Source organism: Apodemus sylvaticus, chromosome 7, assembly GCF_947179515.1.
Source record: "Apodemus sylvaticus chromosome 7, mApoSyl1.1, whole genome shotgun sequence".
NCBI classification, from domain to species: Eukaryota; Metazoa; Chordata; class Mammalia; order Rodentia; family Muridae; genus Apodemus; species Apodemus sylvaticus.
This window is the reverse complement of record NC_067478.1, coordinates 71,060,652-71,088,612: the sequence shown is the minus strand read 5'-3', so window position 1 is coordinate 71,088,612 and position 27,961 is coordinate 71,060,652. Positions and strand designations below refer to the sequence as shown.

At 49.4% G+C, this 27,961-nt stretch overlaps 1 protein-coding gene across 2 annotated transcripts; it reads left to right on the top strand.

Annotated features, from left to right (window-relative positions):
- Positions 1-27,874, top strand: LOC127688988 (cholesterol side-chain cleavage enzyme, mitochondrial). 2 transcript variants are annotated; one of them, XM_052188205.1, is made up of 9 exons: positions 1-262; positions 17,958-18,113; positions 19,887-20,086; positions 21,004-21,207; positions 22,371-22,528; positions 25,914-26,080; positions 26,353-26,431; positions 26,919-27,116; positions 27,545-27,874. In XM_052188205.1, the coding sequence occupies exons 2-9, from the start codon at positions 17,974-17,976 to the stop codon at positions 27,698-27,700; spliced, it is 1,302 nt and encodes a 433-aa protein (XP_052044165.1). In that variant the 5' UTR covers positions 1-262; positions 17,958-17,973; the 3' UTR covers positions 27,701-27,874. The 2 variants fall into 2 exon arrangements, with proteins under 2 accessions (XP_052044165.1, XP_052044164.1); XM_052188204.1 differs by lacking the exon at positions 1-262 and adding an exon at positions 16,953-17,234.
- The last annotated feature ends 87 nt before the right edge of the window (positions 27,875-27,961 follow it).

Here is a 27,961-nt window from a genome sequence, read left to right as displayed (position 1 = left end):
GGTCTGTACAGGGCGCCGCTCAACAGCAATTGCTCTGCAAAGCCTTAAGCTCCACCGAATATCAACCTGGTCCGCCTCGGGCGGTGCTGAAGGCGACAGTCAAATATATACTTTGAAGTCTCGCGGTTACCCCCAACTTCCGGCTCCAGGATCACCCTTTCTGGAGGTGACACTTCTTCAAGCGTGCGTGCTCCCTCCATCCACAGAGCTGAACACAACTGCCCCTTGTCCGGTTTCCCTGGACCCTCTCTCATGGCATCTGGTAAGTGGGGGTGGTGGTGGTTGCGACTGCTAGGGTCAGCATTGAGCCCACTTCGCTTTTTTAAAAGTGCGCTCGGGGACAGAGTTTTTTGGTCCCATGCCTTTTTCTGGTCCTCGCTTGGGAAGATCTCTCAAGAAGCCTTAGTCCTTAGTTCCGTTAGTCCTTGCTTCCTGAACCGACCTCTTTCAGACCTCAGCTTCAGAACATCGGGGCCCCAATGTTATGGTGGACATTGGCTCCACCTAGTGGTAAGAAATTAAATTTCAGCAGCTCATCGTAAGGAGAATGAGGCAGGTAACCTATGGCTGGCTAACTGGATACCTCTTTTTTTCTGTCTCAGTCCTTGCTACAGACATGGCTGAAGGCTAACTCAGCTCCATTCTTCCATTTGTATCTTAAGGGAGGCTGGATGCTGCCTTTGTGTCCAGTGTCTGCCTCTCATAGCCTTCAGGGCGCTGACCTTGTGCCATGCAGAAGCTTCTCCTGACAGCTCACACCAATGCCACCGACTTGGAAGGTAGAACCCGAAGTCCCAGAAAAAGTGCCAGAAACTTCTCCCTGTTCACTATGGAAACCAGACATGCGGCTCTCCCCTACTCTTCTCAGGAGGACAGAAATGGCCTGGCCAGTCCCGAGAATCACTTGTTTCCGATTCTGTGCCCTTTGCAGAGTAAGCCACTGGTTGCAGTGAAGAAGGACTCTATCAGGGGACAGAGAGCTGGCCTATTAGTGAAGCGTGCTTGTTGGTCTTCCAGGGACCCATGTTGGTTCTAGTATCCACATGGGTGGCTCACAGTTGTTTGTAATTACAGTTCAAGGGGACTCAGGGGCCTTTTCTGGCCTCCTTGGGTACCCCTTCATTTATGGCAAACACACACACACACACACACACCAAATCTTTTAAAAAGTAGTACTCCTGTCACATGAAGTGACATTATATTGCTTTTGGGTTCCTGTTTTGACTTGTCAAGTCCTCTGCCACACACTCCTGCTTGGGCATGTGATATGTGTGTAAGGGCGTGGTGTGTGTGTGTGTGGGGGGGCACGCGCATAGGCCTCTGGGTCTGCTCTCTAAGAAGCTCACTATAGGGCGTTCTCAGTGAGCATGATAGCTGGGGAAAATGGTTGGCCCTAAAAGGAGAACCCTGCCCAAGTGAAATCCAATAAATTCTTCATAAAACATCAAACTGTAACATTTTATTAACCTCGTTACTTTCTAAGTTTAGTATCCATAAAAGCTTCATTACATTTGAAAGAATGTGTGGGCTGGGTTTCTCTCTCTCTGAGAAGTCTCAATTACAAAACTGCTCCTCCTAGCTGTATGGTTTCAAAAGAAAAATTATAGCTATCCTTTAAAAACAACAACAACAACAACAACAAACAACTTTGGAGCAATGTTTTCTATTTTAGCTCATGCCTTGATGGGGAGGGAGGTGGTCTAGAGTCCCAGTGCCCAGGCTTCCAGGGGTGCTGGGCACCAGTGTCTAAGGTGAAAAGGGAAGGTTGGGCTACTGTGAGGGACACAGGGTGGGGCTGGAGGGACCCAGAGGTACAGCAGGGTGTCCCCCTGCACCCCGGCAGCAGTGTGCTATGAAGGCCATTCCCCTCTCCAGCTGGGGAGCAAAGAGGTGCTATACAGGGCAGGTGACTAAAGCCAGGCTCAGGCTGTAGGTCGGTCCTTAGGGAACTCAGGCGGGAGAGTTCTCATAGGCTGCAGTGGGTAAGGCCTAGGGGCTGGTCTTCAGAAATGCCACTTTCAGGGTTCCTAGCTAGGAACACGCTCTGGTGTGTGCTTTGGGTGAGTATCACACATGAAGAACTCAGCTGGTGTTGGGAGGCAGTGAGGATCACCACTGTTACTGCCAAAGGCAGATGTGTCTGTGTGTGTGTGAGGTGGGGTGGGAGGAAGGGAGGGAGGGAGGAAAGGAGAGAGGGAGGGAAAGAAAGAAGGGGGAAGGGAGGAAGGGGGAGGGAGAGAGAGAGAAAGAGAGAGAGAGAGAGAGAGAGAGAGAGAGAGAGAGAGAGAGAGAGAGAGAGAGAGAGAGAGAGAGAGAGAGAGTCTGGTCACCCTTGCCTGCAGCTATCTTGGGGACTTGGGACATATCAAAGGGTCGTTAACTCTTGCTCTGTGGACTCTTTCACCAGGCACCTACATCCTCCTCTTTATCTTTATCTTCCATGGTGCCTCTGCCACACACTTGTTCTCAACTCCAGCAGAAGCTGCTCCCTCAAAGAGTCTCATTGCTTTGTACCGAGTTGCCTTCCCTGTCCTCCTTGGGACAGGGATTCAGAAATGTGAGTCTGTGCTTCCTGAACTCCATTCCTAAGGCCCCAGATAAACTCCTTTGACTTTCACAGTCTCAGAGTTTGAATCAATTAACAATTTTCAGGTCATCTCTCCCCTATTAACCCCCAAATCCTCACCTATTCAAAATTTTCTGTCAACTATATTCTGTTTCCTTTCATTTCAATTTTTTTTTCTGGACAGAGGAGTAGATCAAAATCCATCAAAAAAATTAGTTCCAAAGGCTGGAGAAGTAGAGAACTTGCTTAGCATGAGCAGGGCCCCAGGTGTGGTCCCGACCAGAGCAAAAAAGAGAGGCCAAGCACACGGTACTCATCGGGAGCCCCGGGTACTTACGGGACTAAGGCAGGATTGCTCGAGCTAGGAGTTTGAGCCCAGCCTGGATGATGTGAACCCCATCACAGAAGACAGAGAAGAGGCAGATATGAGCAGAAAAGATGGGGAAGCAGAAGAGTGGGGCTCCTGGCTTTTCCTTTAGGACAGGGACCAGTCAGCTGTCACAAGCCCCCGCGTCATTCCTCTCAGGAAGGCTCTCTGCCCTCATGGGGCCACAGGACAGTCTGGCCTAGTGTGCATCCTACTGCTGTGACGAACACCACGGCCAAGAGCAACCTGGGGAGGAAAGTGTTTAATAAACACTGTCTCAGTCAGGGTTTCCATTCCTGCACAAACATCATGACCAAGAAGCAAGTTGGGGAGGAAAGGGTTCAATCAGCTTACACTTCCACATTGCTGTTCATCACAAAAGGAAGTCAGGGCTGGAACTCAAGCAGGTCAGAAAGCAGGAACTGATGCAGAGGCCATGGAGGGATGTTTCTTACTGGCTTCCCCTGGCTTGCTCAGCTTGCTCTCTGACAGAACCCAGGATTATCAGCCCAGGGATGGCATCGCCCACAATGGGCCCTCCCCTCTTGATCACTAATTGAGAAAATGCCTCACTGCTGGATCTCATGGAGGCATTTCCTCGCCTGAAGCTCCTTTCTCTGTGATAACTCCAGCCTGTGTCAAGTTGACACACAAAACCAGCCAGTATATGTACTTACAGGTTAGAGTCCATCATGGAGTGAAGTCAGGGATGGAACTCAAGGCAAGAACCTGGAGGCAGGACCTGAGGAGGCAGGCCTTGAGGGAAGGCTGCTTACAGGCTTGCTCCCCAAGCCTGGCTCAGCACGCTTTTTTATGCAAACTAGGACTACCTGCCCAGGGGTGGCACTGCCCACAGAGGACTGGGTCCTCCCACAGCAATCATTAATCAAGAAAATGCCATCATAGACATAGCTGCAGGCCAATGTGATGGAGGAAAGTCCTTACTTGGGTTTCCCTAATCCCAAGTGACTCAGTGTGTGCCAAACTGGCAAAAGCTAACAGGAAGCAAAAGGGACTGAGTGGGACCGGCTGGGGAGATGGCTCATTGGGTAAAGCTCACTGTGCAAGCACAGGGACCCGAGTTCAGATCCCCAGCACTCGAGTAAAAAGGAACAAGGCAGCCATAATGGTATGCATCTGCAACCCAAGTGTGGGGAGGTGAAGACCCCCCAGGGGATGATGACCAACCCAAAACAGACAGTTGCAGGTTTACTGAGAGACCCTGTCTCAAAACAAACAAACAAACAAACAAACCAAACTGGAGATGCATTTGAAGAATACATCTGGATGCCAGCCTCTGGTCTCCACATATGCCTGCATAGGCAGACACACCTCCATACATGTGTATACAGACATACCACACACACACACACACACACACACACACACAGAGAGAGAGAGAGAGAGAGACAGAGACAGAGACAGAGACAGAGACAGAGAGGCAGACAGAGAGGGAGAAACTGAGTGGTAATGATGATATAAAGGGTTAAATAGCCACGCCCTACTGTTGATTAGTAAAGCCATGCATCTCTAGGGAAAGTTTCTCGTCAAACATCTCTGGGTTTGCTCCTCTTCCCAGTCTTTAATAACTTGTTCTGTCTAGTAGGGGGTGTGCAGGGTGGGGTGGGGTGGGGTGGGGAGCTGGTGTGTGACTTAGTGAAAAAATGCTGGACCCATGAGAGCGAACACGTTTGCCCCCAAGATTGTGTGAGTGGGTTATGTGTTTGTGAGTGCAGGTGCCCAGGGAGGTCAGAAGAGGGCGCTAGATCCCCTGGAACTGGAGTTACAGGCAGTTGTGAGCTGCTGGGTATGGGTCCTGGGAATGGAACTGTGGCACTCTGTAAGAGCAGGCTGTGCTCTTAACCACCGAGACCCATTTCCAGCTCTGGGACACACAGCTTTCACAGTGGTGTCCAAACATTAAGCCAAACCACAGCAGATGGACTTTAAATCAATGAGGTTACTTGTGCTATTTTGAGACCTTCCCAAACACTTTATTGTTTTGGTAAGTTCTTGTTACAACCTTGACAGGCAGGTTGTGATTATATAAATTTTTGGAGATGAAAGCCTTAAATCTCACTTGGCTCAAAGTGAGTTCCCCAAGTCCACACAATTACTCAGTGTTCGAACTAGGATTTGAACCCAAGTCCACCTGGTCCCAACGCCCCCTGTGTGATTATGTCTGCAGTCTGCTGAGCACTTTTATACGCTGGAAGTTCACTCTTTTCTTTTCCTCATAGTGCTCCCAAGGCTTCGTCAACCACAGGGTGCTGTCTGGCCCTGACTGCAGGGGGCTGTGCTTGCCTGGAATAGCCAGGTGCCAGAACCCTGTCCACTGTGATTAGACAAAAACTGGCCAATCAGTTCCTCGGTGGACCGCAGAGAGGGTGGTTCCTCTCTGTCTTTGCTGCAGGAGCTTCCAGGACTTTGGGGTCGGGAGACCCTTGGGTTTCTTCCTGACTGTGCACAACTGACTGCAGGAGACCGCTGGCCAACACAGAAGAAAGCCTGGGGGTGGGGACCAGCGACTTCCTCTGGCATGCTAGCTCCTGCCCTTGAACTTTTCAATTTTATTCCAGTGAAATTTTATTTATATGCATATTTTTGTTTAAACCAGTTTCAGCTGGATTTCTGCCACGTGTTCCACAAAGAATCCTGACATGGGTCTATAATTTAAAAGACTTATAAACATAGGAGCTCGTCCCTGGCAGAAAGGGAAGGGTGCTTGGAAGAGTGAAAGGAACCTAGACAGAGCTGAGCCGCGGTGCAGCTGGGTCTCTGGGAGCCACGGGACGGGGACGAGAATGAGAGCCTGAGAGTGGTCGGTGGGGCTTGAGAGAGCTCTCCTCCCTGTGCTGCTCTCTCTGGCTTCATTTTCTCCACCAGCTTCCGCCCCAAGAGTAAGAGCTTAAGAAATTCCAGGAAGGGGTGCCGGGAGAGCGCTCAGATGGGAGAGTGCTTGCCTACCATGCATACATACAGCCTTGGGGTCCAGCCCCAGCACCGAAGAAACCAGGCAATCCTGATCCTCAGGTGGTAGCAGCGAGTGGCTCAGGAGTTGAAGGTCATCCTCAGCCGCACAAGTTCAAGACTAGCCTGGGTTAGAAGCCCTGTCATAAAACCAGAACCAAAGCTCTGGAAGGAGCTGTGACTGACCCAGCCATGTCTATTCATATGACACTGCAATTGTGCTCACTGGTGAAGAGGGTAATGTGGGCCTCACTTTTGTGTTTTTTGGATTCTCTCTAGAGAAGTGGCGCTTCACAAGACAGAAGGACCACCAGGATGTCTACCACAAAAATTAAAATATTACTTATGTTTTCTTTGTCAGCCGCCCGCTGTGATACCTGCTGGGGTTCCCAGGGTTCCAGATGGTTTCTGTCCCCGTATGTTTTGGGATGTTCTGGAGTGCTAGGATGATAGTCCATATGCTTGAGAGGCCCGATCATCAGCTCGATTCTGGTGAGAGGGCATGAGGTCAAGCGTATGCTCTTCGCTTCCAGCCTTTCCTGACTTACTGAAGCCAGACAGCCTACCTGGCGCACCCGCACCAAACAATCACCACTCTTTCTTGGCTCTGGTAGCTAAGTGATATCACGTGGTTAGGTTGTGGCCAATAAGATGCCTGGCCTTGTGTGGGGCTTCGGGATAGGTAACTAGCGGTGTGGGAAGGGACCCTTTTGTGTTCTTCATTTCCCTTCCCTCCTCCTTAATCCCCCCAGTCCTCTCCTCTGTCCTCCCTTCCCCCTTCCTCTTTTTCTTCCTTCCCCCCAGCCCCACCTTTCTCTTCCTTTCTCTCTCTCTCTCTCTCTCTCTTTCTTTCTTTCTTTCTTTCTTTCTTTCTTTCTTTCTTTCTTTCTTTCTTTCTTTCTTTCTTTCTTTCTTTCTTTCTTTCTGTCTTTCTCTCTCTCTCTCTCTCTCTCTCTCTCTCTCTCTCTCTCTCTCTCTTCCTTCCTTCCTTCCTTCCTTCCTTTTTTTTTTTGGGGTGGGGGAGGTTCGAGACAGGGTTTCTCTGTGTAGCCCTGGCTGTCCTGGAGCTCACTCTGTAGACCAGGCTGGCCTCAAACTCAGAAATCCGCCTGCCTCTGTCTCCCAGGGTGCTGGGATTACAGGCGTGCGCCACCACTGCCCAGCTCCTGGGACTTCTTTTATGCAAGAGACAGTATACTTCTATCTTCTGTAAGCTTGTGACTTAGATTTTCTCTTTACCTATTCAGATCTTATCCCAGCCGATAAAGCTACTTTCTTAATAGTCCTGTTGGTGTGTGTGTTAATTTCTCCATAAACAGAGAAGGAAACATTTGCCCAAGACGCCACAGCTGGCAGCTGATGGATCAATTAGACTCATGAATGTTTTGCCTCTTCTTACTGCACACGGGTGTCTCATTTCAATAGGTTCAAGACCTGCAAGGTGAAGGACCCTCGAGGCTTGGTCTCAGCCTAAATAATGGTTCCTCTGAAGGAAGAACTGACTTTGATTTCAAAAGCCTCACATTTGAGTTTTCTGTCTGGGAACACACCACATATGTAGCTGTCTGCACGTTTCTTATTAACTGAGGGTCCTCACTGGGTGGAAGCCACTTGGGGCTGGTTCTCATATAGATAAGAGCTTGCTGCCCTTCTGTGCCCATTGAGCTGATGGCAATACCCTGGATGCCCCCACCCCCACCCTACCCCCACCCCACCCCTGCCCCCAGAGGAAGGATGACTCTTATGAATATCATAGGTGATTGATGCCATATGACTGTCACCTTCATTCCCACCAGACTCAGCATGGGATTCAAACGACAGAAACCAAGCATCCTGAAATCCTAAGGACGATGTGTCGTACTACACCCCACATGATCGAAGTGTCAAGGGCGGCAAGGCCACGGGCTGGCTTAGCTCACATGGGCATTACGGGGCTGGTGTCTTTACAGTTTTCTATAAATTGGTCCTTTTTGGCTTCAGAGTGGCTATTACGTTTCTGGGACTAGCGTTCAGGTTGCAAGCGTCTGTGAGGGATGACTCCAAACTCCTTGAGACTGCACCTGCGTGTGTGGGGTAAGCGCAGCATCAACCTGAGGCTGCAGGTCTGGAAGAGCAGCTGTCAGGCTGGGGAGAAGGGCTGCTGATGGCCAACACAGTCAGTCCTGCATTGGAAAGAGCCTAGTTTTCACGATACTGTGGGTGTGGTCCCTGCTGTTCCTCATTAGTATCTTCGACCATCTGTGCTGGCAGGTGCTTCCTGCTTTGTTATGCCTTTGTGTCTGGCTGACTACCTTGTTTCCCTCCTGGCACCTAGAATTTTTTAACTCCAGTAAATGGACCGCTTAAAGAACAGCAAACATTCCAGGACATGGGCATCAATCTAGTGAAAACTCAGCGCAGGGCTTTGGCCTGGTGGAAACGCATCTTTCTGCTAAAGGAAGAAGAGCCTAAAATGTATTTGACCGTCCTCACCACAGTCCTTTCCCTCGTGCTGTTGCTTGGGTGGGACGGCGAGTTCGCAGGCTGCTTCTCTCTTAGCTGATGGTGACTTTCGTGTTGTTGCTTTGTGAACAAGAAGGCATCATGGGACCGTTTAAAAGTATATTAAGATGGGCAAGTGTTAGGTGAGCAAGCCTCCAAAGCAAAAAGCAAAGGAGAGTGAACAATGCATCTGTGCTTCCTTCTGTGTGGTTGCCAGAGTGAGCAGTCTAACTCCACCTCTGGATACCACTGCGCCACGGAAGTATTCTTTGCTCCACCCACTTTGCTGGTGATGACAGACATTCATGTGTACTGTCTTAGTGTCGTCCGGTATAGGTGGGTACATGCCCTGCTGTAGCCCTTAAGTGGACCACTCCTTGGTGATTATGAATAATTTTGATTCCCCCCCCCAGGCTGATTTGCATTTTTACTTTTTAATGACTTCCTTTAAAATACTAAAACTGATGAACCTTGCTCTTTTGTGCAGTGGATGGAGGCTCTGGAAAATCGTTGGTGTTTGCTTTAGCTAGTATGGTCTGTAGCTACTGGAAGCTGTTTCTATTTTCTCCTTCTGGGTCGGCTTGAAAGTCTGGTTTCACAAATACAGAGACCAAATTCACGGCTTAATTATTGAATTATTTATTTATTTACTTATTTCTTTTGAGACAGGGTCTCACTGTGTAGCCCTGGCTGGCCTCAAACTCATGGAGATTTGAAATACAATCTTGGAACAGTCTTTTGGAAGTTTGCCTTTTGAAAGTCCTAAAGGACTTGCTGACTTGAGGCGGTGCAAAGGGAACTGGATCCAAAGTGGTGAGATTCACCAGCAGGACAAGGGCTGGTGCTTTGTAAAAATTGTTCCCTGTTGAGCAGGACAGGAACCTACACAGAACAGGGCACGGGATTAACTTCCATCTATGTCATGGGCATTCTACTCCTGGGAGACCATGAGAGGGATGCATCTTCAGTGGCCTCCTCATCACACGGTAAACCCACCTCCCTGACACCGTGGCTCACTGTGAGTTCGAGGCCAGCTTGGTTTACATAGGAGAGTCCAGGCCAGCGAGGGCTATGGTGAGATCCTGTCTCAAAACAAAACAAAAACTAATCAAAGTATGCAAAACAAAACAACCTAAGACCTAACAGCAACAAAAGTGAACTACTAAATTCTCATTTCACCAGTGATACTGGCTGTATTTCAGTCGCCATAGGAACCGCTCCCCCCATCCCCGAGTGACGGTAATGATAGTGTCTAACGTTCTTGACATTTTTCCAAAACAAAAAAAAAAAGTGCAAAAACTGAGGTGGAGAGCGAACTCTTAGTGGTGCTGGGCTTTGGGTAGCATAGATCCTGTAACTTTCCTGAACGCTCGCTTGATCATGTTCTCTCTCAGTAACCAGTTAGAGTAGTCTGGATCCGTAGGATTAAACCCAAAATGTGACTTGCTTGGGATCAATTTTTTAGCTGACGCTGTGAAACCCATATCCCTGTGGTGTGCCCGCCCCTCCGTGTCCTGTCCCCTCCCACGATGCTGTAAGCAGTGACGCCCATTGTAGCGTTTGTTTCTTTAAATGTTTTCTATGACACCTACCTTATTTTCTTGTTGTAAACAAGCCCTGGATTGGATGTGTGTACATGTACCAATCAACACCTTTGGCAAGTCTAATAATTTCTTCTATTTTGTTTTGCATAAAGGGGGACATTTTTTAAAAGGTAGAATCTTGGGAAGAAAGAAAAAGGTCTCCGGGGCTTCAGGCTTCTACAGTATGGGTTAAATATGTTCATATATTCTTTGATTCTTTGACACTTCTGGTCAAAGGTGGAGCCCAGTTACCCTATGGTTTGGCTTAGGCCTGGCCTGGTGTGCTTCGACTGTGGACACATCGGAGTGGGGTGATGGCCTGCTACCTCAGAACAGCCTTCAGCTCTCTCTCTCTCAGGGCTTTTGTCCTGGGGGTGGGGAGATGCCTACCGTGTTGGGAAGGATACACAGCTGCCCTTGAGATGAGACACTGAGGCCCATGACCCACTGCTAGGGAAGTGGGGCCTAATGCTAACAGCCACTGAACTGTCCTGAAGGAGGGGTCAGGTCAATGCAGCCTGTTTGGATGCGGCCCTTAAGCTCCAGCTAAGCCTGCCTGACAGGGGCACCTCAGGAGCTGTGGGCTAGAGCTGTGTACCCGAGGCTGCTCCTGGTGGCCTACTGTAGGAAATACAGGTCCACTGGTGTTCCTCGCTTCAAAGCCACCAAGCTTCTGGAGAAGTTGCCACACATCATGGGACACCAATCTAGTCTTGTCTGGGAAGAAAATGCTGGGTTTCTGGAAGTTCTTTTGGAGATGTGAAGCTTGTTCCTGGAAGCCGCCAGAAAACTCTCCCTTGTGTCTCATCCGCCTACAGCGATCCCCAGGCTCACGCTGTGGTGCTGCTGTGGACAGGCTGAGGGGATGAGCTCCAGCCTCTGCCACTTCAGGAGCTGCTGCTCCACAGCAGAGCGGCTGTGAGGTCAGGGCAGCTGCCAAGGACAGGTTCTGAATGACTTCCATGCCGCAGCAATCCTGATTCCCTCCCTGGGCAGGAATATGTGGGGTGGCAGCAAACATCTCTTCATCCTAGCATCCTCGGAGAGGACCTCTTGACTGCCTTTCTTTGTGAAGCACATGCATGCCACAGCTGTTCCTGGATGACGTCATTGCAGGCTCAAGGCCATTAGTGATGCAAAACCAGCCCTCTGTAGCCTGGCTTTATCAGCAGTCTGTGGCTGGCAGGGCAGCGCTAGCTCACGGCTCCCTCAGGGAATGTGACAGCTGCTCACGGGAAGTGCTCATTATCTGAGGGGGAAAAATGGCTTCTCTAAATTTGTTGGAAGTGATTCAAATGTTATTGGAATCTTGGGTCAAGTGACTTGGTAAGGTCAACTGTCACTCCAACATGCAACCCCTAGCCTGATAAACACAGGAAAAGGGGTTAAGAGGATAGAGTTCTTTGTGCTGGCGAGCTGCTGATCACTCTGTAGAGATGGAATTTCCATACTGTTCAATTTACCCATTTCTTTTTGCTTTTTGTAATTTTCGATACGGAGTCTTTCTACTTAGTCCAGGATAGCTTCAAAGTCACTCTGCAGCCCAGGCTACCCCTGAACTTGTGATTCCCTGACCTCAACTTATCCAGTGCTGGGACTGCAGAGACACATCTCCGAATTCAGAACAATTGACTCCTTTAAAGTGTACAACTTGGGGCAGGGTTTTTTTTTTTTTTTTTTTAAGGTTTAGTTATTTTTATTTTTCTATGTGTCAATGTTTTGTTTGCATGTATGTATATATGTATTCCATGTTTATGTATAGCACCCTCAGAGGCCAGAAGAGGGCACTGGATCCCCTGGAACCAGAGTTACAGATGGTTGTGAGCTGTCATGTGGGTGCTCAGACTAGGGTTCTCTGGAAGAGCAGCAGCCAGCGCTCTTAACTGCTGAGACATCACTCCAGACCCTTTATTGGTTTTTATTATACCCACAGTTTTACAGCTATCAGGACTAGCGTTGTAAACCATTTTCATCTTTATTACCCTAAAGCCCCCTCAATGTTCTTTATGTCTGACCTCCAGCTATATCCCAAGTCCCTAGCCTTAGGCAGTCATCAACCTACTCTGTCCATCACATGTGTTTTAGTTGGTGTGTTTGTGTGCATGTGACTCTCTCGCTCTGTCTCTTTGTCTGTCTCTGTCCCTTTGTTTGTCTCTGTCTCTCTGTCTCTGTCTCTGTCTGTGTGTGTGTTTGTGTGCATGTAGGCCAGAAGTCTACATCAGATGCCTTTTTCAGTCACTCTCTAGTTTTAGTTTTTGAAAGAGAGTCACTTACTGACCCCAGCCCCTGCTACTTTGGCTAGGCTGGCTGTCCTCCCATTTCTGTTTCCCTAGTGCTAAGATTGCTGGCGCCTTATAACAGTTTCTTACAGTTACTGGAGACTAGAACTCAGGTCTTCATAATTGTGTGACAAGCACCTTACCAACTCAGCCATCTCCCCAACCCCTATATGTGTTTTAATGGCTAGTTTGTCAGCAGATAAGAAAGGGAAGTCACGGGCTGAAGAGGTGGCTCAACAGGTAAGAGCACTGACTGCTCGTCCGAAGGTCCTGAGTTCAAATCCCAGCAACCACATGGTGGATCATAACCATCCATAATGAGAACTGACTCTCTCTTCTGGTGTGTCTGAAGACAGCTACAGTGTACTCACATATAATAAATAAATCTTTAAAAAGAAAGGAAGGAAGGAAGGAAAGAAGGAAGGAAGAAAGAAAGGAAGGAAGAAAGGAAGGAAGGAAGAAAGAAAAGAAAAAAGAAAGGGAAGTCATGTTCTTTAATATAAAACAGGTCTAGTATAGATGGTGTCAGGCAGCGTTGCACATGGAAGATGTGTTTTCTGATGAATTCTCTCTCTCTCTCTTTCTCATTTTAACCTTTAAATATTGTAGACGTACAAACTTGAAACTCTGCTTCCCAAGCTGAGCTTTGTTAGGATGGGTCTGACGACCTTCCCCCACCTCATGAATCTGAACGAAAGCTTCAGCTCTGAAGTCTTTGTAGTATTTCATCCATGCTCAGGTCTTCTCGGCGTCTACCGCAGTGACTGGGCCAGAGCTGCTGGAGACCTGTTTTTGCAATCTTTCGAGCCTTTCAGGAAGGCCTGTTATTGGGTTAGGAGGGCGGAACCGAGATTTGCGCGGCCTGCTTCTCTGACTTGGAGGGATGGGTCACGAGCTATCCGTGGACTGCAAAGGATGTGCTCTCAGATCAGTTTCTCTCCCTGTTGGTCTCTCCGGAAGCCAACGATTCTCAGGGCTGAGGCGGGAAATCGGTTCAGATGAGATCAGGTGCAAAGGTCGGAAATGCAGCAAGCCTGCAAAGACACAACCAACCCTTGCTTCCTTCCCAAGTCCCCTGAGGAATACACTTTCATCAGGTGGGCTTGGTTCTGTTCAGTTAACAACTCTCAGTGACTGAGGGATGCATTCTGGGTGGGCAGAGGGGGCAGGGTGTGTGGAAAGGCTGGTCTAGGCTGGGAGGATGGGTCTGGGTTAGGTTTGGTGGGTGGAGGAGTTGAAAGCCTCACGTGTGGAGGAGGAACTGTGCTGCAGAGCCTGTGGGGGCTCCATCTGCCAAGGTCTGGGAGTCCATGTACAGCCTGACTGTGGAGCTCAGCTCACTGGACACAGAATCCCTCTGAGTCAGCCATTCTGACCCGATTTATTGGGTGAGAGATAATGAGGAATCCGGTTCTAAGGTGAAATTCCTTTGCTTCTTCAAATCTCCCGAAGGTCAGAGGAGGCTAAAGTTTCCCTCTCACCCTCACCCCGCCCCTGGCCTTGTCCTCCAACAGCAACTGGAAATCTCAGCAGAAGTCGGCTGTGACTGGAGGCTAGCCTCACCCAGGACCTGGGGAAATCTCTTGATTGGACCTTGTGGCTCTGAGGGAAGCCAGAGATCTGATCCCTGCTTACTCTAGTGACCCATGATGGGTATCTGCCCCTTCCTACCTCTGCCTCACTTTTCTCATCTGTACAATGGGAGCTGAGATAAATGAGCCTGTGACATCGGTACCTGAGCCAGCAGCTTCCGGTTTGCCGGGTGTGTGTGCCCTTATAATGCCAACTGCCCTTACTCAGATCCCAGGGCCGCTTCTCAGCAGCGTGGTGAAAGGGGCTGAAGCCAAGTCTCCAGTCAGGAAAACTTGGACCTGAAGCCATACTGTGTTGCAAGTTAGCATTATGATTCTGGGCAAGTCGCCATTTTGGATGAGCTTCCGTCTCCTCCTCTGTAACTCGGGTGAAGTTTCTGAATCTTACCTGGTAAGGGAGTTGTGAGGATGAGGCACGGCGCAAAGCGCCTTGAACATGGCGAGTATCGGTTTATTACACAGACATGGGCGAGGCCTATGGGTCTTGGCCAAGGCTGAGAAAGCCAAGTGCTCTTTCTAACATTTGATGTCATCGTCCCTAGGGCGTTGATCCCAGAGAGGTTAAGACAGAGCTCCTGGTTGCAGGCATCTTGATTTCTGTTAGATGACTCGTCTGCTACTCACAGAAAGCAGGTTTAAAGGGCTCTGAAAGGAATCCAGGGCCAAGGGTCTGGAGGCCAGGGCACAAGCAGCCAGGGTAAGAGAAGCCTATGGGACAAGCTTCAGGCAGCCACGAACCCGGACCAGGCCCATGGCCTACTTACTTACTGCTGCTTATCCTTTCTTTATCAGAGTCCCAGACCCAGAGAGGTTAAGGCAGAGCCCCAGATGCAAATTCATTCCCCAGTGAGTCACTGGCTTTTGTGGCCAAGCTTTCTCTTCCCCCTTGTCCTGAGCCCAACTTAACATTGCTGTGGAATCACTGGAAGGAACTTTATATGAAGAAGGTGGTCTCCTCTGGCCTCTGTGGGCCCTGGCTCTCTGTCCCCTCACCTAGCTCCAGCCTGACTCACCTGCTCCCTCTCCCTCCCACCTGGCTTCTTTGTTTCCTTCGATGTTTTCTGGCAGCCCAGACTTCCCTTGTTTTTCTCAGAAGAAGGGCAGTGAGTTTCTACCTGGAGAAGAGGCCTGGGAATTCACACCTAGACAACCCAGCCCGGGACACCCAGCTGTTTTGATGAAAGCCAAGACTGCTAATTGGCCCAGGAAGTTGAGTCAGATGGCTGCCAACCTGAATCAGCAGGAATGCCTTTCAGGCGTGATGGGCTGTCATCCTTGCTAGGACCCAATGTAATGAATTTCTGTCCCTTCCTTGACATATGCTTGTGACAGCACAGGGCCATAGGAGTCCAGTTTCCTCCCGCATTCAGAGTCACATTCCCTCTCCTCTCCCCCTCCCTCTCTCCCATCCCTCCCGTCTTTTGAGATAGACTCTGATACAGCCCAGATTGACTTCACATTCGTGGACAAGGATGCCTGCGGATCTCCATACCTGATGCCTCCTGCACTGGGGAGTCGGGCAGGGTCAAGGGGGACTGGCCTCCTCCCACAGAGACTTTCCTTCTCACAATCCTAAGGAGGGCAAAGGCTGCACTAAAACTTAGCTTGTGTTTAACTCAATAAACTGGGGTTTTCTTTTTAAAGATACCCTGTTTTTCAAATCTGTTAGAAAACCCACAAATTTTTATTAGCCTCTTCATGGAATAACGTTCAATAAAATGAAAAACAAGCAACTGACAAGAGCCAGGCATGGCGGCGCACACCTTTAGTGCCAGCACTCAGGAGGTGGGGGCAGGTGGATCTCTGTGAGTTCAAGGCTAGCCTGGTCTACATAGAGAGTTCCAGGCTAGCCAAGGCTACACCATGAGACCCTATTAAATGCATGCTAAGGGTATGTGTAGCCCCGTGAGCTTTGACATGTATAAGAAGTAGCTGAAAAAGGACATCCTGAGCTGGATGGTGGAACACGCACGCCTGTAATCTCAGTGTTTGCGAGGAAGAGAAAGGGAGGTTGCCTGGGCTCGGTAACGTAGTAAGATCCTGCTTTAAAAGCAAAAGAAGAAAGTACAGTTTCTGACACAGTGGTGACTGCATATAATCCCGGGACTCAGGACACTGAGGCGGGGGATCTTAAAAGCATGATGAAAATAATAATAACAGTACTTGGGACCGGAGAGATGGTTCAGTGGTTAAGAGCACTTCCAGTTCTTCCAGAGGATCCAGGTTCAAATCCCAGCACCTACATGGCAGCTCAACTATCCATAAGTCCAAGATTCGACACCTTCATACAGACATACATGTAGGCAAACCACCAATGCACAATGAATAAATAAATACATACATAAGTAAATAAGATAATACTTGCTCATCAGAACATTTTCAAGGAACATGGAGTATGTTTTGTTTGTCAAGGAGAAAAAAAAAGCAGAATTTCAAGAATTAAGGAACTGTACAAGATCAGTTAATAATCAACCATTTGAGAGTCCCAGGAACTCGAGAAAGATGTCTGCTGTTCTATAACGGGCCAGGTGGTCAGCCTCTCCTGACCTGTGAGCTTAGGCTATCTCTCGTCTTAGAAGAGGATATTTGTCATCACCTAGGGGTCAGCAGAAGACCTTGCTCACGCAAAACCCGCAGGGTATGGAAACTAACCCAACCACTGCAAAGTCATAAAGGGCCAGGAACTGAGGCTGGAACCCACGCAGGGTGAGGGCCTAGCCAGGAGCCAGGACCAGGAGCTGAGGTTGGAACCCACGCAGGGTGAGGGCCTAGCCAGGAGCCAGGAGGTCTGAGCTTCATTTTCTTCCCATGAAGGTGGAGATAGCAAACTTGCCTTTTAATGTGTCTGGCGGATAGTGGTCTTAGGGACCCGTAGAGTAGACACTGAGGTCAGAGACCTGGATCTGCTGTCCATGTTTGCCTAATTCTACTACAGACTTTTCAGACAGAAAGTTGGGAAGTTCTTTCTCTGCGTTTGGGAGGGGCTGTGTGGCCCAGCCCTCTGCAGGAGGAGGGGGGAGGTCAAACGCTCCATCAGCTTCTCTCTTAGCCTTGAGCTGGTGGTTATATATAAGTGGCTCTGGAGGTTTGGGGCAGAGACACTTGTGCCTCAGGAAGTAGCAGTCGTGGGGACAGCATGCTGGCCAAAGGACTTTCCCTGCGCTCAGTGACAGTCAAAGGCTGCCAACCTTTCCTGAGCCCTACGTGGCAGGGTCCAGTGCTGGCCACTGGAAAGGGAGCTGGTGTCTCCACTAACAGTCCTCGATCCTTCAATGAGATCCCTTCCCCTGGTGACAATGGTTGGCTGAACCTGTACCACTTCTGGAGGGAGAATGGCACAGAAAGAATCCATTACCATCACATGCAGAATTTCCAAAAGTATGGCCCCATTTACAGGTAAGCCTGGCAGCAGGTAGAGGCAGGCACAGGGTCCTGGTTCCTGTTTGCCTTCTACTCTCATTTCTTCCAGGCTGGGTCTGGGTCTGGGTCTGGGTCTGGGTCTGGGTCTGGGTCTGGGTCTGGGTCTGGGTCTGGGTCTGGATCTGGGTCTGGGTCTGAGTCTGAGGCTGGGCCTGGGGCTGGGGCTGGGGCTGAGGTTGGGGGGATAGTCCTCTCTCATTTCTGGCTCCAAGACTTTATCTTTCTACTGGTATGAAGGAGTGTGAACAAACAGTGCCCCCCTCACCCACTACCTTAGCCACCCTAAAAGTCAAGTTTGCTGTCCCTATGTTTAGGGAGAGGAAGTGAGACCCTGGTCCCCTGATTACCAGCAAGCCCCCAGGCTTCCGTGCCAGCTTCAGCATGGAACCGACATGATTATGAATGGAAGGATTGGGGTGGGAATGGGGCTGGTCCTGGGATGTGCTGTGTGGTATGCGAGTGTCCTGCTATCCTTCGTAGTGAGTCACAATGTTGTAGGAACGTGTGTCATGTTTGGCTCTTCAGAAGCTCCACAAGACATGTCACATCCATCTCCCATCTCATAGGTGAAACTGAGGCTCAGCAAAGGGAAGGTCCCAGCCAGAGAGCTATGTATATACCAGTTGTGTAGAGAGGCCTGGCTGCCCGAGGTGTTCACAGCTGCCTCAGGTCTGACATCAGCTGATCTTGTCTTTCCAGGGAGAAGCTGGGCAACATGGAGTCAGTTTACATTGTGGACCCCAAGGATGCAGCAGTGCTCTTCTCATGCGAGGGTCCCAACCCGGAGCGGTACCTCGTGCCCCCCTGGGTGGCCTATCATCAGTACTACCAGAAGCCCATTGGGGTCTTGTTTAAGTGAGTTCTGAGTGAGCGCGCGCACGTGTATGTGTGTGTGTGTGTGTGTGTGTGTGTGTAGGGTGCTGGAGAGAAGTGGTAGGACAGTGGCAGGAGGTGTGGGGGAGGGAAGAGTGGCTCTGCTCTTCTTCCTGTTCCACAAGGCAAACAGATGGTGACAATGGTGATGACAGGGGAACTGTCCTGCCGACTCACAGGGGAATGTCAGGCTGAAGTTCTTCATTAATAGCGAAGACTTTGCAAAGTTCTCACTAATTGCTTTAACCATGAAGTGCCACTTTATCAAGCACCTGCTAGGTACCAGGCCTTGTGCCAGGTGTTGGCAGAACAGCGGTAAATAAGGGCTTGACAGCCTGAAGGAGCTGTGAGAAACAGCAGAATCTGCCACTGAGATGTAGATACTGTTTTCTACCAAATTGTTCATTGATAAATTTATATCTATTTATGTATATAATTTTTATATAAATATATAATATATAACTTATATAAATATATAATATATAAAATCTATCATCTATCTATGTTTTGGGACAGGGTCTTTCTACATAGTCTAGAACTTTCTAGAAGTTGCTATGTAGATCAAGTTGGCCTCAAACAAACATCGGCCTGCCCCAGCCTCCTTTAAAGGTTAAAGACATGTGCCACCACGCACAGCATCACTGAACTTTTAAATGTGACTAAATCAAGGGTTGGCAAGGCCTTGGAGCAACTGGAGCTCTCGTCGCTGTGGTGGGAACACATACACTGTTTACTCTTTGTGAACAGTGCTTGGATGTTAACTCCCAAGACCGACAATTACCAGGGCCATGATGGCTGTGATCCACATAGTGTTTCTAACTTTAGTGACGTGCTATGGGGTATGTCCTCTCAGGGAACAGGGTCATGGGCTAGAGTGTTTCCCCTGGCTATAGTGGAAAAACAAACAAACAAACAAACAAACAAACAAACAAACAAACCAGGAAGCCTTCTGGGTGGTTGAGACAGCGGAGGAGAGTGACCAAGAGAGAGAAGGCTGCATACACCTGTCACAGTGCAAAGACGGGTCCACGACACAACTGTCCTAAAAAGTAAAACTGAGCGGAGAAGGCAAGTACGCCAAAGTTTGGCAGGCATTTAAAAAACCTGGAAAGAATTGCACATTTTTAAAGTGTTTTTAGGAGAGAGTCAGTAAAACCATATACAAAAGGGGGGAGGGACTCAGGCTTGGGGGCCTTCCATGTGGTGAGGATGTGTATGAGGGAGCAGGATAGGTTGAAACTGAGTTTACAAAATTCTTTGCCTCCAGACTCAACCTTTCTTTAAGAAGTTTTTATTCATATCATTTTATTTATGTGTATATGTCTGGGTAAGCACATGCCATGTTTATACAGGTGCCTCAGGAGGCCAGGAGAGGGCCCCAGACTCCCTGCGGTTGTTACAAGTGGTTGTGAGTTGTCCTATAGGGAGGCTGGCAGCTGAACTTGGTTCCTCTGTAAGAACAGTGAACCATCGTGTCAGCTCACAATGTTCTTAAACAAAAGAACTCTCCAAATTACAGAAAGAGCATTGCACCCAGGCAGGGTGGTGCACACCTTCGATCCTAGCACTCAGAAGGAGGGCAGGCAGATCTCTGAGTCTGAGGTCAGGCAGGGAAGGGAGGGAATAGGAGAGGAGAGCAAATGTTGAGAGGAGGGAGACAACGAGGCTACAGGCTCTGGGGCTAGAGAGCCTAGCGAGTCCATCCGTGCCAGTTCTGGCATTGGTGACCATGAGGCGGGACCTCCATTTCTCTAGGAGTTCAGATGCCTGGAAGAAAGACCGAATCGTCCTAAACCAAGAGGTGATGGCACCTGAAACCACCAAGAACTTCGTGCCCCTGCTGGAAGGTGTAGCTCAGGACTTCATCAAAGTCTTGCACAGACGCATCAAGCAGCAAAATTCTGGAAATTTCTCAGGGGACATCAGTGATGACCTATTCCGCTTTGCCTTTGAATGTAAGGATCTTGCACGTGGCTGGCAGGAGCTGGGGGCGGGGAGCCAGCGTTCACTCTCTTACCTTGAGACCCAGGCCCTGAGCTTGTATGGATTGGTTTCTTGGACACGCTCTGCACTGTCAGGCTCTCAGGGGCGTGGTCAAGTAGCTCTCTTCCGACATTCGTGTTGTGGAGGTCCCCAAAACATGGGTTTTCCATGTCACCATCCTCCAAAAGCCAAAACTTGGCCTGGTCCCACATGCCACAAGTCTCCCTCTCCTAGAAACAGACCTCTGAAGTTGAGCAAGAAAGAGGGGGCCTGCTGGGTTGATCTGAGCTGAGTGTTGAAGGATACCTAGAAATTATCCAGACTGGGTAAGGCAGTCAGGTGGCATAGACCAGGGAACAGTGCATGCATATGGCTTAGTGGAAATCAGGCAATGCCTGCAGAAGATCTGGGGTACCCTGGGCTTGGTATGAAATTGGCATTCAAATTTTTTCTGTGGTGAGTGAGAAAACTTGAAGGTTGTTGTAATCTTTTAGTTCCAGGCAGAATGAGTCCTAGGTGACTTGGAGACTGCTAACCCAAGTCTCCCAGGCCATGTGTGATACAGTGACTGCAGTCAGTAACAAAGGGAAATCTGCAGTGACTGCAGTTCCCTTCTGGCTCTGGTGGAGTCCATGATTCTCATCAAAGCATCCAATTCAGGGCCATCCATCCTTCTCTCGGAGGGACCTGAGTTGAAGTCGGAAGGGCAGTCTTCTTCCATCTCTTGGGGCTCAGGTCTCAGCTTCTTTGCTGGAGGAAGCTAAGACTGAGCAGGAGCTCCTGTGTGTGGTGGGGGTGGGCGGGGGTGTGGGTGTGGGTGGGTATGGGTGTGGGTGTGGTTGTGGGTGGGGATGGTACTGGGAGCCTCAGCCTCACTCTCCCACTGCAGCTATCACCAGTGTTGTGTTCGGGGAGCGCCTGGGGATGCTGGAGGAGATTGTGGACCCCGAGTCCCAGCGGTTCATCGACGCCGTCTACCAGATGTTCCACACCAGTGTCCCCATGCTCAACCTGCCTCCAAACTTGTTTCGGCTCTTCAGAACTAAGACCTGGAAGGACCATGCAGCCGCCTGGGATGTGATTTTCAATAAAGGTGAGGACTCCTCTTGCAGTACTCAGGAGGTAGGCTACCAAATTGAGATAGTGCATCCAGTTGGATGCCTGGCCAAGGGCCACCTCTGTTCCCCAATTAGCCAGTGGCCACTAAGTTACCATGGAGGAAAACCTCTGGTGAGCAAAGATGTGTGTCAGGGCTGGAGCTGATTACTTTTTTCTTCTGGAGAAAGGGAGGAAGGATGTTCACGGTACTCATGACTGGGGTTGGAGAGATGGCTCAGTAGTTAAGGACACTTGCTGCTCTTACAGAGGACCCAGCTTTGAATTCTACGACTCACATCAGGAGAATTACAACTGCCTGTAACTCCAACTCCAGGGGGTTTGATGTACTCTTTTGGTCTCCACAGACACCTACACTTACACACATCGAGTTGAGGGCTAGTGTCTGAGCCATAGTTGTCTGTGTGACAGGAGGCTTGAGGGAAGGGCTAGGGGTTGTTGAGAGGGAAGATTGATGGAGAAAGCTGACTGGGATGTGGTGGGATCTAATGTCACCTCAGCCATCAGTACCTATGTGACCTTAGGCAACCATCTCTACTCAGTTGGTAAAGCTCTTGCTTTGCAAGCGTGAGGAGCTGAGTTCTGTTCCCAGAACTCAGATTTACTCATAGTGGTGCTTGCTTGCAATCCTATTGCTAGGGAGGCTGACACATGGTTTTCTGGGGGTTACTGGTCAGCTACCCTGAACTACTTGGTAAGCTCCAGGCTAATGAGAGACCCCATCTCAAAGAAACAAGGTGAACAGTACCCGAGGAACAGCAGCTGAGGTCCAGTCTTACTCGCACCACCTACACACACAGTGGGGAGGATCGAGAAATAAATGACAAGGGCAGGGGAACTGTCTCCATTGTTAAGAGCACTGGCTGCTCTTCCAGAGGACCCTGGTTCGATTCCTAATCTACAGGGTAGCTCACAACTGTCTGTAACTCCAGTCCCAGGTAATCCCGTACCCTCCTCTGGCCTTCATGGACATTGTAAACACATGGTATACAGACATACCAAAAAGAGGCTTAACAAAATGGCTGCCCAGCAAGCAGGGGCTGTGGAACACTCAGGCCTTGGTGCCCTATCCCTGAAGACTGATGACCCTCCCACCCTCCCACCAGCAGGGAGACTCACTCTGTTCTTCCTGCTCCACAGCTGACGAGTACACCCAGAACTTCTATTGGGACTTAAGGCAGAAGCGAGACTTCAGCAAGTACCCTGGTGTCCTTTATAGCCTCCTGGGAGGCAACAAGCTGCCCTTCAAGAACATCCAGGCCAACATTACAGAGATGCTGGCAGGAGGGGTGGACACGGTGAGTGCTGGGCCCAGCATGAGCATCCTTGGTGCCAGCATGCTCCCTTCCCCATCAGCTATGTTGGCTGAAGCTGTTCAGGGTGAGAAGTTGGACATCCCCATATGATGTGCTTCTCTCCCTTGGTGCTGGGTCTTAAACAGTGGTCTCCTAGAAGGGTGAGGCCAAAGTCCTGCCATGACCCTAACACTATTTACCACCCATAGAGCAGGATGTGAGACTGATTTATCTGTGAGAAAGAAGGGAATAACTTCAGTTCAGTTCCTGTATAGAATTTAGTTGCTTTGTGATGGGAAGCTTATGTAGCCCAGGGTGGCTTTGAACCCACTATGTAGTCAGGGATGATCTTGAACTCCTGATTCTTCTGCTTCCACTCCCTGAATTTAGGAATTACAGAGGTGTTATTGCCAGGCTTGATTCTTTAAAAAGTTTGCTTTCATTTGTTTGTTATGTTTATGAGTGTTTTGCCTGCATGTGGTTTTGTGCACCATGTGAGTGCCTGGTACGTAAGGACAGAATATGGTGTCAGGTCCCTTAACTGGCTTTACAGTTGTGAACCACCGAGCAGGTGCTAAGGCCTGAACACATGTCCTCTGGAAGAATAACCAGTCCTCTTACCTGCTGAGTCATCTCTCCTATACCCACCATGTTTGATTTTATACAGTGCTGGGACCAAACCCAAGGCTTCATGCATGCTAGGTAAACATTTTACCAACTACCTACATTTTCAGACCCTTTGTAATTGTTTGTTTGTTTGTTTGTTTGTTTTGGACAAGGTCTCACAAGACCTGGAATTCACTCTATAGCTCAGGCTGGCCTTGAATTCACACCAACTTTCCTGCCTTGGACTCCTAAGCACTGGAATTACAGTGTCCTCAGGCCAGAGATGGTAGTCTGGTAGTCTTAAGAGTGTAAGGGACAATAACAGATGAGTGGATCCAACAGCAGACATTTATTTTTTCACAGTTTGAAGCTGGAACTATTACTATTAAGACGTGGGAAGGAGTGAGTCACTCTGAGGTTTGAATGTGGCCATCTTCCTCATGTCTTCTTCACGTCTACACGTGGGCCTCTCTGTGCATAGTACTCTCTCCTTCTTATGGCGTGGTTACTGGGCTAGGGCTCACTAACACCCCCTGCACCCCATAGTCTCCTTAAAGCGTACATTCAAATGCAGACACGTTATGAGACATTGAGTTGGGATAGCCAGACCATGAGCCACATGCCTTTAATCCCAGCACTTAGGAGGCAGAGGTAGGTAGATCTTTCTGAGTTTGAGACCAGCCTGGTCTACAGAGCAAGTTCCAGGACAGTCAGGGCTACAGAGAAAAGCCATGTCTCACAAACCAAAACCAGAAGAGGAGGAGGAGGAGGAGGAGGAGGAGGAGGAGGAGGAGGAGGAGGAGGAGGAGGAGGAGGAGGAGGAGGAGGAACACACGTGCCTGGAGGCAGGTATCACCAAGCCTGTCGCATGTCACAGTGCTAGATGGCAGAGGCTCACACAGCTATTGACTAGTAGTTCCTAAAGCAGAGCATTGCTCGTGGGTGTGCGGTTCAGCATTGGTCATGAGATTCCTCTCTGGGAGGCAGTTTGTTTTGATTCCAGTTGTGGTAATTGGGGTGGGGCAACCCCATCATGAGGTGATCTGCTTGCAAGATTCTGTTCTTGGAATCTCAACCCCATCTAAGTTCCTCTTATCTTGGTGTCTTCAGCCTCAGAAGAGAAGAGATAGCGTAGGCAAGCTAGCTTTCACAGATGTCCTTTGTGTGATCAGATGATGTTTTCAAACAGAGTTGAGCAAGAATCTGAATCAGAGTTGAAGGTTGTAAAAGCCAGTGCTGTGGATGTAGACAGTGAGGCCAGGTACTGGGCGGGTTCTCTGGCCTGCTTTCCTTATAAGAAGCCCGACTTTTATTTTATGTTTTGTTGCCCATTGGGTGACAGAAGAGCCTGTGCTTTTAGTAAAAACAGACAGGAAGGCCTTGTGACACTGAGGTATCATCTTTTCTTTTTAGATGAAACAGAGAGGTTAAGCAACTTGGCTGAGGCACACAGATAGTAGAGTGGGATAGACTATCTCAATTAACAACTATTTCTAGGAGTCTACTCTGAAAATGCTTAGAGGCTCTGAGACAAACACACATGTGATCTATGTTTTCAAGGAGTCTGTGTTTGCTTTCTGGGTAGGTGAAGGAATGGTAGTAGGAGGAGCTGCCTTGGGAACGATTCCCCAGTGTCTGTAGCCCTGTCTAGCTAGGGCACTGGGCATGTGCTGAAGAGGCTGTAGGAGAGATGCTAGGGAGGCAGTAGGCAGGTGTCCACAGAGCCTCTGCATGTCATCTGGAGACTGAGGAGCCAGGACTTTAAGCCAAGAAGTAACAACTTTTTTTTTTCACTTTTGTCTTGGCTGGGAAGAAAGAGGTGTTCATATTTAAGCCTTTTGGACAGAAATATGATCCTTGATTAACAAGTCTGCAATCCCTGTCCCCCATCCCAGGACAAAGGGTGTTCCAGGCTGGGGGTCTCATATAGACACCCTCTGCTAACTTGGTTGAGTCACCGTGGGGCTTGACGAGAGTCACCGGTGGGTGACTGCAACCTCTGGCTCATGTTGACACAGCTTCATTAATCCAAGTACATCTTTTGCACCAACTGTAGCAAAGATGGAGAACAGATCTGTGGTCTGGTTTCAGGATGGTTGAATCTTCCTTTCAGGTCTTCTGCTGGGGTGAACACTGAGGTTTGAATTGCTATAGGTGAGCTATCCTGGAACTCTCTTTGTAGACCAGGCTGACCTCGAACTTGAGGATCCACCAGCCTCTGCCTCCCAAGTGCTGGGATTAAAGGCCTGTGCCACTATGCCTAGTGACACTGACTTGGGTGTGCAAGCTTTACAGATAACGTGTGTGTGTGTGTGTGTGTGTGTGTGTATACATGTCACATTCCATTTGTTAGGAGATGAATGAGAGCTGGTGACATACAGGGTGAAGGCAGAGACAAATCCTTCTCTGAATATCCCTTCCTAGGCATTATTAAAAAATAGCTATTTTTTGAGGCAGTATAATTAGGTAGCCCAGGCTAGCCTTGAAGGATGATCTTAAACTTCTGGATCCTCCTGCCTCCCAAATACACCAACACACTCAGTGTATAGTATATATGGTGCTAGGGATTGAGCTGAGGGTCTTTTGCTTGTTAGGCAAGCACTGTACTAGTTGACTATATCACAAGCTCCCTACTTGGACACTGAGAAAACCTTTCTGAGCATTGGCCTTTTGAAGTTTTTGCAAATGGTCTTGAATACGGGGGTTGAGAGTAATGTGGGTCATAGTGAGGTGATTTGAAGTGACAGGCCTTCTTAGCCTTCACAATCCATGTTCCTTCCAGACCTCCATGACCCTACAGTGGAACCTTTATGAGATGGCACACAACTTAAAGGTACAGGAGATGCTGCGGGCTGAAGTCCTGGCTGCCCGGCGCCAGGCCCAGGGAGACATGGCCAAGATGGTACAGTTGGTCCCACTCCTCAAAGCCAGCATCAAGGAGACACTGAGGCAAGTCCAGTATAGCGGTGCCTTCCCACACCCAGCCCCTGGAGAAGGGTTCCAAGGATGGGCTAAAGGAGAAGATTAGAATCAGGAAGGAAGATGTCAGGAGAAATTTGGAAGAGACAAGTAGGGCTGGGAAGATAGATCTAGAACCAGAACTCTGCTTTAGTTTCCCCCTGGGGTGCTGTAGGGTGGTAAGGAATGAAATTCCAGGCTGGTGTGGGAGTCAAGGAGGAGGATATAGCCTGACTCCAAGATCTGGGGTCCTCTTTCTGCAGACTCCACCCCATCTCCGTGACCTTGCAGAGGTATCTTGCAAACGACATGGTGCTTCATAATTACAAGATTCCAGCCAAGGTAGGACCCAGGAGCACTGCCAGTCAGATGGAGGAGAAGGGGGAGCAGGCTTCAGCTCCAGGTGGTGATGGTGGTGATAGGGGCTTCTGTCTAAGCCTTTCTTCAGGATGCTGGGCCATTGGTGGAATACCCAGCTCCAACAGTCTAGTTTGTGTGAAAGGTAGTGGTGGAGACCATGGTGAGTAATGGACACAGGAGCCCAGGGGCAGGAGGCTAACATGACTGGACTTTCTGGGTTGGGGGTGAGGTAAAGGTTGAGAAAACCACATGTGTTATTCCTAATGCTGTATCTTCAGCCTTCATCAGGGCTCACAGAGGGAATGGGCCCTTGTTTGAAACTACGCAGAAGGCAGAAGGCCATGCCATGCCCTGTATTGGGTAGCTGGGCAGCCAGGTTTAAAGCAGGGACCTGAGGAAGCTGGGACTAGGGTTTTACTCAGGATTGTGGTGAATTGGAACTGCTTAAGCCTTGTCATCTTGCTCCTAGACTTTGGTGCAGGTGGCTAGCTATGCCATGGGTCGGGAACCCAGCTTCTTTCCTAATCCAACCAAGTTTGACCCAACTCGTTGGCTGGAAAAAGACCAAAATACCACCCACTTCCGGTACTTGGGCTTTGGCTGGGGTGTTCGACAGTGTCTGGGCCGGCGGATTGCAGAGCTGGAGATGACCATCTTTCTCATCAATGTGAGTAGAACCCTGGGACATGTCAGCACCTTGGGATTTCACTGACCCCAGTGAAGTCACTAACCCTCCTCTGTCAGAATCCAGGGCGTGTGCAGGGCCAGGGCTCATTTGTCTCCTACAACTCTCAGCTGCTTCCTCCTTTGAGCTAACCCACTTACTACCCATTGACATCCCCTGAGCGTCTATCTGTCCCCACTTGGGAGGCGAGGGGGGAGAGGTTACTACAAACTAGTAAAGGTTAAAGGCTAAATCCATGAAACAGCATGCAGGGCCCATTTCGACACAGTGAGAGGTTGAATGGTTTGTAGTATGCTCTTCAGATCATACTCAACAGATTGACCTTATGCCTACAGACATTGTGTGTGTGTGTGTGTGTGTGTGTGTGAGACCCAGGAGAGACAAATCCTTCCTGCCTCCTTCTTCTTCAGGTGCTGGAAAACTTCAGAATTGAACTCCAAAGTCTCCATGAAGTGGGGACCAAGTTCAGCCTCATCCTGATACCCGACAGGCCCATCCTCTTCAACTTCAAGCCTCTCATGCAGGACCCCAGCCCAACCATGACCAGACAGGGTGACACTGTATGAACTGAAGGCTGGAGTCACATGGGGAGATGGCTCACTGGGGCATTTGAGGGTGGTGTCTCTGTATCTCCAGAAACAGCACTCTGTGATTACCTGCCCAGGTTAGCTTGGGCCTCCTCTCCTTCACCCTCCCTCCCTCTTTACTAACTCAGGAGGTTAATAAACACATGAACACTGGGGAGCGTCTCTATCTGTCAGACCCCTAAGGCATCCATTGTCCTCAGGGAGATGCATCCTGATCAACAGTGGGATGAAGGGCGTGTG